The 14472-nt window shown below is 41.0% G+C and overlaps 1 protein-coding gene across 2 annotated transcripts; it reads right to left on the minus strand.

The window, feature by feature from the left end:
* Nucleotides 1-1882: 1882 nt before the first annotated feature.
* SLBP (stem-loop histone mRNA binding protein) lies at nt 1883-14316 on the minus strand. Of its 2 annotated transcripts, none has more exons than XM_075194158.1 (9): nt 14216-14316; nt 12837-12983; nt 12338-12478; nt 11911-12018; nt 10981-11043; nt 10644-10772; nt 9425-9574; nt 8249-8303; nt 1883-3145 (listed from the first exon to the last, which is right to left on the minus strand). In XM_075194158.1, the coding sequence occupies exons 1-9, from the start codon at nt 14251-14253 to the stop codon at nt 3044-3046; spliced, it is 933 nt and encodes a 310-aa protein (XP_075050259.1). In that variant the 5' UTR covers nt 14254-14316; the 3' UTR covers nt 1883-3043. The 2 variants fall into 2 exon arrangements, with proteins under 2 accessions (XP_075050259.1, XP_075050258.1); XM_075194157.1 differs by having other exon boundaries at nt 11911-12048.
* Nucleotides 14317-14472: the final 156 nt, after the last annotated feature.

Genomic DNA, 14472 nt, shown 5'->3' on the forward strand with positions numbered 1-14472 from the left:
TGGTAATTAACAGGAAAGTATACAACTGCATGTACACCAGGAACATTTATAATTGTACATCAAGCATAAACAGTTTTAAAATTCAAGTTAAATATATGCAGTATAAAATCACAGCAAGGTTATATACACTGATGCAGACAATATATACACAGAGTCAGTAACTACTCACATTTAAAGTCCGACAATGCAGCCAGCGTACACAAGCAAATGTTATATGGACTAGTCTAGTGTGTTAAGACATTTTGAATTGAGGTTTCCTGATACAAGTTTGTTTTTGTTTTTTTAAACCCCCCCTCCCCTACATTTATATATTGCATTATTAAATCACAGAGATATTAACAGATTAAGTCATAGCTTACACCTTACTGCATGTCTTACAACAAGTTACTGAGTGCTGGAACCAGCCAAGCTCTAAAAGGCAGCCATATGGGCCAATTCTGTCACTCATCCCGTGTAGGTTTATGGCTCTGCTAGGGAAGGCTTATTTGTGTGGCCATGGACTGCATTGTGCAAGTTTGCAATTATTGGAATATCAGTGCGGCCAGCTCAAGCGAAAAATGAGGGGGGAAAAAAAACCCTATTAAGAGTACCTCAAGGTCAGATACAAGGCTGAACTTCCAGCTTCTGTTTTTGGGACCAAAAACTCGAATTGGAGACAGGTTTCAGTATGACTACCTCACAACTCTACTTTCCATATTAATGATTTATAATGGTTTACTGCTATTGTTTGCATAATCCCAGGCTGTTGTACAGCACTGACCTAATGTGGGGGAAGGTTTGAAAGCGATGGTCCCATGAGTGCCTCTGGTACTGTGTGCGAAGGCATTCTGGGGCGATGCATCTCCACTCATTCCCCCTCACACCCCAGAGGGGCACAGGAGTAAGATTCTGCACAACAACAGGCAGTTAAGTGCACAACCAGACAACGCAGCCCCACTGCTTCCAACAATTCCCCTCCAAAATGTTTTAATGGCAGGTTGAAAATAAAAATAGGCTACGTCAAGTCTGTGTGATGGGAGGCATGATACGTACAATATAACAGGTGGTAAATGTGGTAGGACAATCACTGCATCAAATAGTGCAGCGGATTCAATAAGTCAAAAGGTCTCGTTGGAACCTCGCACGATATCTCCACCGATGTTTATGGTTACACCACAGGAGCGGCCAGCAAAAATAAGCCAAGCTTTTTGGTACACTATTACCCAGTTTTATGCAGTAACAGCACACAAGGTTCCTACTGGTACTTGCAGCTAACTGAATCAGCCCCAGTGTGGGGAAAATCATCCAACCCCACCGACAGACCTGGAACTTCAGTTGGAGCCCAGTCACCGTGCGTTGCATTGGTGGTACAGCATGGAGCGGACTGATTTGACCACGTACGTCAACTTGTAAAACAAAGGCTGTGTAGATTGGGCCTTAAGGGTACGGCGAGCCTTACCTACTCAAATTAAGCTGCCTTTTAAGCTACTTTAGATTCTACAAATATAACACATACTAATCGTTCCACCAATGCCCAATCATTTCTACTAAAGTCTACTTCGTAAAGCAGTGACCTGTCTCTTGTACTTAAACACTGCAATGAGGCAAAGTATATAGCACATCTGTGCATGAAACCCAACCACTTTTACTGGAAGTGGAGCACGGTACCAGAACTGCATAAACAGAAGCGTAATGTGTGCATCAGAAAAGGTAACTAGAAAGCCTCCACATTCTGCAATCATTTATATAATATTGCATAGTTACCCAAACCTTGTTCTACTACAGGGGTAGGCAACCTGCGGCTCTCCAGGTGTTTGTGAAACTACAAATCCCAGCATGCCTTGCCACCTATCTGCTGGTTATCTACTGGCAAAGCATGCTGGGACTTGTAGTTTCACAACACCTGGGGAGCTGCAGGTTGCCTACCCCTGTTCTACTATGTAACCAGGATCAGCAATAGATGCACTCAGGTATTAATATGGTAAGATAGCAGCCATAGTAGAAATTTAGCCACACGTATCCCACATTACTGGTCACAGAAATTGGGTTTTATGCACAAAGGCAAGTGAGGGACTGCAGGAAGCAACTTTTTCTGGAGCAAGGCAGCATTAATTTAAGTTTGTCAATTTGCAGACAAAGCAAATGTAAGCCATTATGTGCATACAGTGCTATATATTTCCCTTACACCTCCAATCTTATGATTTAATCTGAGCAGCTACTCATTCGCAGAAACCTGCTGTTTGTTATCATCAGCAGTTCTTACAAGTATATCATTTTTTTATTTCTTTTTTTTTAACTGTTTAAACTTCTACGAGTCCTGATTTATAAAGCTTAATGTCACCAAATAATGGTATTTAGTACAAGTTTCTGCTCAACATGCAATAAAAACTTAACGTGCCAAATTTAGCATCAGTCTTTGGGGTTTAAAAACAAAACATTTTAATTGCTTTCAGATATTATCCAGTCACTGCCGGTGATCTGGTGTATGAACGGGTTACCCAATGGGCAGCTGAAAAGAAGTTTGATAGTTTTAAATTAAGGGCATCTCTTAAAAACAAAAAAAGAGCCAAACTATTTACACAAAAAAAAAAAAATTCAACGATGAGCAGGAAGTGGTCTTTAGGTCCTTTAAAGCGTTGCAAGGATAACAGAATGTTAGAAGACTGAGAATAGAACACAACAAACACATCCAAAGCGTTAAGATTACCTGGAGACAAAAAAAACAAACTTGTTTAATGATAAAGCAGAACCAGAATCCAGAAGTAATAGAAGGATTAGGCTCTAGCTTGTTCCAAGTAAGATTTTTCTCAAATGTTGTCCTTCAGCTAATCAAACATGATCGTTCAATGACAATGGCCAGACACAACTCAGCTGTTCCAGTATCAAGTGCTTTAAGATATAGCTGCCAGCACCAATATCTTGAATAAATTGTAATTGGCCTTTGAGTCCTGTGAGGCTGCAGAATATGAGCAGGTAAGACGTCCACCCTCAGGGAGCTTACAGAAAGAGATAATGTACAGTTGCATGTGAGTTTCAGAGGGAGTGTAAGCAAATCAACCAACGCTCAATTCAGCCATTGGGCCCCGCCCACATCATTTAAACATGCGTCCAGATCAAACTCTCCCTCCATCTCCACTTTTCTGACCTTGGTCGGAGTGCCTGTAAACTGAACAGAAAGATAATGCCATGATGATTGAGGGAATTTACATTTGTTTTGCAATTTTCATTTAGTGGCAAGAATTATATTATATTTCTACTTGACGTATCTTCTTAACAAACCACTATACCTAAACAATTACCTTTCTATGGAGCAAAAAGTATTGTCTAAAATATCTGAATACCTTGTACTCTATTCCACGGAACAAGTAGTGTCAAATAAAATCTTAAACACACAGACACTTGCATCATCATCACCATTTATTTATATGGCGCCACTAATTCCACAGCGCTGTACAGAGAACTCACTCACATCAGTCTCTGCCCCATTGGAGCTTACAGTCTAAGGGCATGATTCATTAAGGATATTAATATTCTGTTTTGCACATAAGTTAAATACTGCCTGTTTTTTTCATGTAGCACACAAATACTTGATAGCTTATTTGTATACTGAAATGTAAAGTTGATATTTGTGTGCTACATGAAAAAAAAAAAAAAAACAGGCAGTATTTAACTTATGTGCAAAACAGAATTAAACCATGCAATGCAAAACAAAACCATGCAATGTAACATGGTTTTGTCCAGGAGACTGAAATAAGAAGTTTCTCAAGTTAAGATCCTTAATGAATCAGGCCCTAAATTCCCTAACACACACACACAGACTAGGGTCAATTTTGATAGCAGCCAATTAACCTACTAGTATGTTTTTGGAGTGTAGGAGGAAACCCACGCAAACCCGGGGAGAACATACAAACTCCACACAGATAAGCCCATGGTTGGGAATCGAACTCATGACCCCAGTGCTGTGAAGCAGAAGTGCCAACCACTTAGCCACAGTGCTGCCCTGTCCTTTCAATGTTTGTTTAAACCTTTTATTGCTAGTGTTTGTTGGGAGTTTATTGATGGCCTGATTGAAGAACACTGATCACATGTGTTTGTTAACTATATATATATTAATTGTAGAATGGCTGCATAGCTAGTGTATATAGTTACAAGTGTAATAAAATTTAAATAGCATAATTTGAAGTTATACCGGAGTTAAACAGGAGGACTTTATCTAATTAGCACAGCAACACAGTTAGTATTCACCCGACACTCCATATTCTACTCCTGATGTTTCCATCTCTCCCTGACTACAAGCTTCACACCACAAGATGGTTTTGGACTCTGCTCTTATTTTCTACTCGGCTCAAGTTTGTTTTATCTGTCAGTTTTTTCCCCATGCAAAATCCCCTCTGTTTAATCAGCTTGCTGTACTACTTGCTCAGCCACTCCCTCCCCATGCTACAGCTATTTCAGTCCCCTATCTTATCATTGTACTTTCAATTCTACTCAGGGCTTTGTCTGCCATCACAAGTAGGAAGAAATGAAACTGGGTTTGAACCACTCATGACTCTGCAATAACTCAGCTACTCCCACCACCTGTTCTTTATTACTCTCCATTCAACACTTCCACACATCATTAGCCCATGTTATCCAGACTTTCTGGAATAAACTACATCTACTGCAGCCTCACTCTGCACTACTCCAATCACACAGGATATTGTAACTAGGTAATTCTTTTAATTCCCTCATTTTTTACTCAAATACCAATGATGCTTGCCAAATAATCTCTCCTTTTATATCTTTAGGACTATATTAATTTTTATTTATAAGGCGCCACAATGCGTCCGCAGGGCCGTACAGAGACAAACAAATTACAATACAATGGAAGACAGCACAGTACAGTAAACACAGCAACTCAGTAAGCTCAATGCACAGCTAGAGAGGGCAGGGGAGGGAGGATCCGCAAACAGGGCCCAAGAAGGAGGGCGCGGAAGACAGGGAGACCCCCAGGGGGGAGGAGAACGAGAGTGGACGTGGGGGGTCGGGGGAGAGAGGTAAGATATTATATCAGCCATAACCCATCCTGCAACACCTCTGTCCACAAGGCCCCCTTCATTACTTCAGTCACCTCTACTTAACACTCATGAACTCTTCCTATTTAAATTCAATAACTTTAACAGCCTCACCCTGTCGCCAGAAACTAAAAGGACACATCTTCTAATCTTTCTTCCTCCCTGCTTCTATTAGCTGGTGATGCATCACTTACCGTAATCCAGGACCCCTTTACTTCTCCCACACACATCTGAACGCTACAGAAATCCAGCAAACCTCAAACGCATCACCTGCTTCCCCTCTCTTCCAAAGTCCTTTAAATGCGCCCTTTGGAATGCACGCTGTTTGTAACAAACTTACCTCCGTAAACAACCTCTTCCTCTCAAACAACCTCAACCTTCTAGCAACAACAGAAACATGGCTCACGCAATCAGACACTGCCTCACCTGCAGCCCTTTCACAAGGTGGTCTCCATTTCACCCACACCCCCAGGCCGGGAGGTTGAGTTGGACTTCTCTCCCCACAGTGCACGTTCAGTTCCACCAAATGTCCCATCACTGACGTTCACAACTTTTGAAGTACATGCTGTTTTTAACCCATTCTCTATGCGTGTTGCAGTCATCTATCGCCCCCCTGGACCACACCATCAATTTCTTGAACACTTCTCTGCATGGCTCCCTCACTTTTTATCCTCTGACCTCCCCATCATGGGTGACTTAAACATCCCTATTGCTAATCCACGTTCAAATGCTGCTTCCAAACTACTCTCTAACCGCCTCACTTCACCTTTCCCAGGGATCGAATCCGCTAGTCATGAGGATGGCCACTGCCTTGATCTTGTTTTCTCTAGACTATGCTCAGTTTCTGAATTCCTTAACACTCCTTTCCCCCTCTTAGATCACCACCTTATTTGCTACTTGCTCACCCACAGTTCTTTACCCTCCCCAGTATCAAACTCTCCCAAGTCTCCTCACAACCGCAGGAATATCAACTATTGATCTTCAACAGTTTTCCACCTCAATTCAAAACCTTCGCTCCCCAATTTCTACATTCTCCTCCCCTGATAGGGTTTGGTGAAAATGGGGTACTGCCCCAACAACTGCCTTGGATCAAGTGGCTCCAACGACTCTACATACTCCGCATAGACTGTTACCAACCGTGGTACAATAAAGTAACACGAACTCTACAAAAACTCTCGTATAGCAGAACGTCAAATGCCTTTTTAAACACATTTAAATCTCTTCTGAATCCTCCGACTATGTACTGTGCCCAGGATCTTGCTTCTTATTTCAAAGGACAAAATAGATAAGATCAGACTTGAAATATCTCCTTCAACAAGCAATCCTTTGTAGTACTATTTGAAAAAAAACTAAATTCTGACCCAAACTCAAATTACCGTCCCATCTCAGCTACCATGCACCTCAAAGCTTCGAGAGAATAGCCTACACCCGCCTCACACAATTTCTAACAGCAAACAACCCACTGGATTCTCTTCAGTCAGGCTTTCGCTCTCAACACTCCAGAGAGACTGCACTGACCAAGGTTGTCAATGATTTGATCACAGCAAAAATTGAAGGCAATTACTCTCCTAATTCTCCTGGATCTCTGCTGCATTTGACATTGTTGACCACTCCCCTCATACAGACGCTACAATCCCTAGGTCTTCAAGACATTGTCCTATCCTGGTTCTCATCCTACCCAATTGCTCTTTCAGTGTTAATTTCTCAGGATCTACCTCTGCTCCACTTCCTTTATCAGTGGAGTACCACAAGGCTCAGTCCTAGATCCTCAGCTATTCTTTATCTACACCGTTTCTCTTGAAAAACTAAGCTCCTTTGGATTTCAGTATAATCTATGCGGATGAAACAAATTTATCCATCCTTTTCTGATCTCTCACCATCTGTGTTGTCTCGTGTTACTGACAGTCTTTCTGCCATTTCATCTTGGATGTCTTCTCGCCAACTCAATCTTTCAAAAACTGAATAATATTCCCACCCAAAAACAGAAGTTTCCTGCCTGACATTTCCATTTGTGTTGATAACATGACCATAAATCTCACCCCGTAAGCTCACTGCCTAGGTGTAATCCTTGACCCACAACTCTATATCTAAATCATGTTACATACATCTAACGAACATTTCCAGAATACGCACATATCTCACAAGACACCGCAAAAACCTTAATTCATGCACTCATCTCCTGCAGTGACTATTGCAATACCCTCCTTAGTGGTCTTCCCAAAATCAGACTTCAACCCCTACAATCTATTTTGCACGCAGCGGCTAGATAGATTTTCCTTGCAAACCGTTCTTCCTCTGCTGAGTTACTGTCACTACATTGGCTGCCGTCAAAAAATTTGCACCAACATACATCTCCTCACTTGTCTCAAAATATCTCCCTACTCGACACCTCCGTTCTGCACAAGATCTAACGTCTTTCTTCCACTGTCATCACATCCTCCCATTCTCGATTACAGGACTTTTTACGGGCTGCACCCACTTTGTGGAATTCCCTCCTTCACACAATAAGACTTTCCTCTAGTCTTCAAACCTTCAAGAGTTCTCTGAAAACCCACCTCTTCAGACGAGCTTATGATATTCTTCAACCAGCATCTTAATTTCTCTAGGTTACCCTATTACCACCCTCTACACAAGACAACCCTCAAAAAACATTGCTGTGTGACTGATCACACACCCCACTCAATACTTTTTACCTTTGTATTCTAGCTGGTCCAATATGCAATATAATGTAGCATATGCCCTTGTGTTTCAGACTCCCATTGTGCCATAGATTGTAAGCTTACGAGCAGGGTTCTCTTACCTCTGTCTGTATGTATTACCCAGTATTGTTTTGTTAATGTTTGTTCCCAATTGTAAAGCGCTACGGAATCTGCTGGCGCTATATAAATATGAAAACACTTCAAACATACCAATACATGTACACAGATCAATCCAGAGAAACTGCCACTACACAGATACATATTAATATCCTCTGAATACGGGGTAGATATTTAAAACCAAGAAAGGGAAAAGCAGTTGTTGCCCTTAGCAACCAGATTCTAGAACATAATATCTTGCATCTGGTTGCTATGGGCAACACCTATACTTCCTTTTAGGAGGATTAAAAAAATTACTCCTATATGGGAATTATAACATGAGTTAGATAATGTATTTTGCATGCTGTAGTGCATTTCCTTAATACAATAAAGAGTGTAAACTATATATATTTTACTTACAAGGAGATCCTCAGGTGTGGTTTCTGAAGTTGTGCAGACCATGTCTTCTTCATTACTGAAAATGGAAGATAAAGATTGTAAACCTCTCATCTGAATTAAATGCTTCAAGTTACTTAATGCTCAATCAATTTGTATGGACCAGCTCATTCTGCAAGTGTTTTAATCAAGTGTTGTGCATGGGGTACTGTGCAATTCATACCTAAACCATATATACTACTGCAATTCATACATATTCATATATAGAAACTCATACCTAGCTTTTACCAATTTCTAGTGTTCATTTACCTCTGCTCTATTTAACAGCTTTGCAAGCAGAAGGTTTCACTGCTGCAATGTTAAATTTAACAGTATACCCCAGTTTTTTTGTAAACTGGACTTTGACAGGGGAGGGGAGGGCAGTCTCAGGCAGGTGGGTTCCAAATACATGGCCACTATACTGTACTTGCTCATACACAGAATTTGATGGCAGTGCAGAAACCCACAGGTCCATCTAGAATGCCATTTTTCTCATCAAAAACTTAATAGCAATATTTGTCCCATGCATATAGTTTGTAGAACTTGTTTTGAATAAAGTATTTTTATTGAGATTATTTAGTTACTACAAGTAACAGGTGTAACATCTAATCTAACCAACATAACCTGCCTTCTACAGAGCGAAGTTCATGGCCAGCTGCAAATCTAGGTAAAAACCTCAGACCCAATAGCAAAAAATAGTTGAGCAACTCTTCCCTAAGGTTATTTCAATGCATTTCTCCTTTTATGGAAGTTTACACTGAAGACAGTATTTTCTACTTTGATAGTATTGTGCATATCTGTACAAGCACTTTAGTTCGTGCAAACATTTTACACTACATAAGGACTTGGTATGTTTGCTGTGGCTAAGGCTTCTACTTTAATGTACAGTAAATGTAGACATTTCTGTTTGAGCACAAATTTTGCAACACAACGAACCCCCATTGTCAATTACAAATTAAGATAGTTCCCTTATGTTTTTAGACTACCATAAGTTTCTCAAATCAATTCTGGTTAACCCACAAAACACTACAGTTTTTGTACATGTCTATTTTAAAGTTTAGTGGTTGTGATAATTGGACCTATTAGCAAGTATGCTGTCGTATAGTTTACTGGTATAGCTACAGAAGTTTAATACACAAAACCATAATGAAAATGACTTACAATGGCTGCAGATCATCACCTTCCTCGGTAACTGGATCCCATGTATGCAACGCGATACGCCAAAGCTTAATCTGTTGGTCCCAAGACCTGCGGCTGTATTTCCTAAACTTATTGGGGGTTCGAGGATGAACACCTTGCTGCCTCGTATGTCTGTTAAGGGTGTGGGAAAAATAAAATAAAAAGATGCGTTATTACAACATTTTTCGCTTCAACTTCTGAAATGAGCGAAATCTCAGTCATCCCAATTCCATGAGGGGGTTTAATAATTAGATCTATGGCCACACTACAGTATATAGACCCACACCAGTTTTCAAAATGTGTCCTCTGTTTTGTGACTCCCTATGTACCTGTGCAGACACTGGGAGAGGCAGATACACACCCAAGTGTTTACACACATCTATTACAACCTTACCAGTCACAAATACTCCAGGACTAACCCCTGAAATGTGTAGGATATTACAGTACAAGTACCATATTGAGGAACATAATACATTCTCTAATTTTAATAGCTTGTTAACAGTTAAAGAGCTCATGCTTAAGCACTGTAAGCTTTACTAAACAGGATGAAATCTGGTTCCTTATATGTAGATACTCTATTAGCCAGTACCCCCCACTGTCTAACAAATAATTATATAAGACCTATTAGTAACGTTACTTAAAGCCTGCTGTTCAACCCTAACATTCAACAGTTGCCAGGGGACCTGTCCTAATACTGCCCTGCTTAAGGTATTGCGATCTTACTATTTTACACAGAGAACATTAAACACTGGCTTATTTTGTTAGCTTTTTGGGAAATTGGGTAGTGCTGCAACAATCAATTCAACCTAATGAGGTCAGCCTACAAGTTAAATGAGCACAGTGTGATCCATCTGCTCAATGTGCCAACAAGGTTCATACAAGAATTAACTCTGTTCCAGCATGTAAATTTGACCAAGTGCCCAATGGTGTCAGTCTAAATAAACCATTTGATTTTAAATCAGTCTTCTACCTGTGGGAGAACTAAGCTGAGGTCTAGTCATTCTACACAAAGCGATTGGACTGGCACAGCTCACCATGTGGGAAATGGGTAATCGGTATTCTACATGTGCCCAAAACATGCATCTGGATTATGAGTGATTGCTGGTGAGGTAAGTTTCCCAGGAATATAAACAAACTATAGTTCTTTATGTTTCACTAGGTCAACAGAAGACAAAATGTTAATATAAAACTCAAGACACACCTTGGTACTGCCTTTATGTACAGGTCATACGCATTTGTGTTTTTCCCATAGTTTATCTGCTTTTGTCTTCTGGCAAGTGTATCTTTGTCGGTTTCCATTTCTCCATGAGAAGAGCACTTTGAGTCGGAGCTGGCAAATAAAGTAGAAAGTTTACACAGCCAGATAATGAGAAGTCACATTCTACGAAACTTAAATCTTGCAGAGCACGCTACGTCCCTGCACTGCCAAAGCAGCATTTTAACAAGCAAGTTACGGATTATGTTAAAGACAAGCTGAAAAGCTTCAAACTGGTGTTTTAGATTTGTTTTTTTATTGGCTGCAAACTTGACAGACTTACCTTCCAGAGGACACTCTTCTTTCCCTTGTACCAAAGTCATTAATAAGAAGCTTTCTCTTGTACCTGAAACACAGAAAATAAGGTTTGTAAGAACGTAAGGCTTAACTGATGTATAGCACGGTGTGAAGGTAATGAGGCCAATTGTTGATATACAACATTCAGATGAAAACATTGATATTTGTTTGATTGGACAGCACAGTGGCAAGCATTGCGGATCACGGGCTACTACTTCACGAGCAGGGCCCTACCTATATACAGTTTGTTTGAGTTCCTCACATTCCAAACACTGGTAGGTTAACTGGCTTAAGGCAAAACAAACCCTAGTGTGTGCAGTTTGGAATTTAGATTGTAAGCTCCAAAGGGGGCAGGGACAGATTTTAATAGTTTCTGCACAGTGCTGCATAATATGGATTGGTGCTATATAAACATTACGTCCTCAAGAGGCAATTTTACAAACTATCCACTAAAGGAAATTAAACATTAAGGGGCACATTCAATTATCGGCGAAAACGCCGAAAATCTCGCGGCGCGCACTATTACCATTATTAAGGTAATAGTGCGTGTAAAAAACATTACAGTAGTTTTCTCGCTGGATTTCAGCTCGCAGCTCCCTGGCCGAAAGCTGAAATCCAGCTTACTATTACCGTAATAATGGTAGTAGTTTTACTGCAGAGGGGAATCGGGAGAATTGAATATGCCCCTAAGTCTGAAAAGCTTGAAGAATGTATTTGTTGTAGGATAAGGCTTTCATCACTTAATCACAAAAAAATAACCCCGAGAAAACTTCAGTCATGTATTTTAAGAAAAACCAAGATAAAGGCATTACCCACTGCTTGGAAATACACACAAGACATAAGAACAATGAGCTGCAACGAAAGCCAATATTCAGAAGCGACCAGCATAAGATATATATATTGAGCTTTGACATACCGGGTCATATCTTTCTGCACAGCTTCTTTCAAAGATTCATCCTCTTCCACTGCAGTACCCCAATCTTTACATCTAGATACAGGTTTGTGGCTTTCTGGGGTGGTGAAGCTGGTAGGAAAGCAATGCCGAGATGTCAGCCTGGTAGAGCAAGCACAACATGGAGTAATCTGCCCTCATCTGTGCCAGTCTGAAGCAGACAGACAAAGCTAGCAAACTATTCTATGTACTGATCAATATATCCAGCAAACAAGAGGACTGCCACTGTCACAAGGAAATCTTTAGAGTCACATGAATACTACATGACATTAGGATCCTGAAGGTTTTGATCTTGCAGAGTTCCATTCTAAACTTGACGCAGCTCATGTAATCCCAATTTTTTTAAAAAACAAAAAAACATAACAAAAACCAGACAGAACATAATACACACCTGTCAGGACGTCCATTAGACTCTTCAACATGCTTTTCATCATCGAAGATGGTGGATTCTTCATCTTCACGTCGTCTAAAATTATAATAATCATCTGAGTGCTGCTTGCGGCCCTGAGACCAACGAGGTGGTGGCTGTAACCTGAAAACACAAAAGGAGAATTAAACATGATTGCCCTGCGTGGCATACATACAAAATAATTAAGACAGAAAATAATCTACTTAATTTTGTCCTTAGCCAGAGAGTAAAATAAACTTCCCCTGAAGGCCACATATGTGACATGTAAGGAAGTTAAACCAAGAGTCACTTAAGGAAAATGTTGTAGTAAAAAGTGGAAAGACAAAACAATTACATTAGGAAGCATAAAGCATATATTAAAGGAAAATTAGAGCTTGGTATATTTATAACCATAACTAGAGCCCATTACAGATCTTGTGCTATACAGCACTGTATATCTGACAAAACAGATAATCATGTAAACAAAGGTGCAATATATTACCCGCCAGGACATCTGGTAGACTCTCTAACACACTCTTCGTCATCAAATATAGCATCCGCAAATACGGCGGAGCCTTCATCACGTTCTCTAAAGTTACCATCTGATTGTCGCTTTCGCCCCTGAGACCAACGAGATGGTGGCTGAGATCTGAAGTAAAAAAAAAATATTCAATTAAAAAACATGTTTGGCCTCTGCACAGTATACACACAAATAAAAAGCAAATGAGATTTTTTATTTCTATCAAATCGAGAAGAAAATACACACCCATGGAACTCAGACATGTGATTTGTAAGGAAATTAACCAATAGCCCCCCAAGGAAAGCAGTAAAATATCAAATTAGAACAAATGGGATTTAGACTGTAAGCTCCAATGGGGCAGGGACTGATGTGAATGAGCTCTCTGTACAGCACTGCGGAATTAGTGGCGCTATATAAATAAATGATAATCAATGTTATAAATAATAGAGCTTGGCATATTCAAACCCTAGAGCAGATTACACACCACATTATATCTAGATGACCAGGTAGTCAAAATATGCAAACAGAAAAAAGTTATACAGCATGGCCATGCTATATAACTTGCTTTGTGGGCATTTTTTGGGGGGCTGACATCCTGTGACCCTCAGACAGAGGGGGTGCTGGCCAGCCTTCTATCCTCATCTATTTATATAACTCCACCAATTCCACAGCACTGTACAGAGAACTCACTCACATCAGTCCCTGCAGGAGCTTACAGTCTAAATTCCTTAACATAGACAGAAACAGACTAGGGTCAATTTGATAGCAGCTAATTAATCTACTAGTATGTTTTTAGAGTGTTGGGAGAAAACCAGAGCACCCAGAGGAAACCCACACAAACACAGGGAGAACATACAAACTCCACAGACAAGGCCATGGTCAGGAATCAAACTCATAACCCCAGTGCTGAGAGGCAGAAGTGCTAACCACTAAGCCACCATGCTGTGGGGGCAGCATGGCCCAGGGGAGGGATGACCCAGCTCTGAACAGAAAGCAGCTAGCACAAAGAGCTGAACCCAAGCCAGCAGACTATCCATACAGAGCTAGACCCAGTGTTACCATGTCAGTCACACCGGCTATTACTGAGGCAGGACCAGGCACAGCCCCCCAGGGCCTGGCTGCAGGAAGCCACAGACATAGATAACCATAGAAAGCAATGTAACATAGTCAGGAAAGAGCAAAGCAGGCCTAGCCGGTCTGTGGCACTCCAGGTGCTGTGAAACTACAAAGCCCAGCATGCCCTGCCAGCAATCCAATGACAAAGCATGCTGGTAGTTGTAGTCCCAACACACCCGGAGAGCCACAGGTTAGCCAGGCCCGGAGCAGAGGTCCACACTGCCAGCACATAACACTGTATTTACCTGCGCTCATCCATCCGGCTCCTCAGTGGTTTATACATGTCTGCTCTGTCACCACAACCTGCTCACACAGCGACTCTCCGCCTACTGACCCAAGCGCGCCAGAAACACAGCCTTAAACCGCCTCCCGCCACCGGAAGAGACCAAGGCAAACTTGTGGGGGTGGACTAAACCAGTCAAGCGTCTCTACTGTTATGTCACCGACCGCTAACCGAACCCGACTGTAATCATCCGTGTATAAAATTCATCCTTTACCATAT

The sequence above is a fragment of the Mixophyes fleayi genome, chromosome 1 (genome assembly GCF_038048845.1).
Source record: "Mixophyes fleayi isolate aMixFle1 chromosome 1, aMixFle1.hap1, whole genome shotgun sequence".
Taxonomy (NCBI): Eukaryota; Metazoa; Chordata; class Amphibia; order Anura; family Limnodynastidae; genus Mixophyes; species Mixophyes fleayi.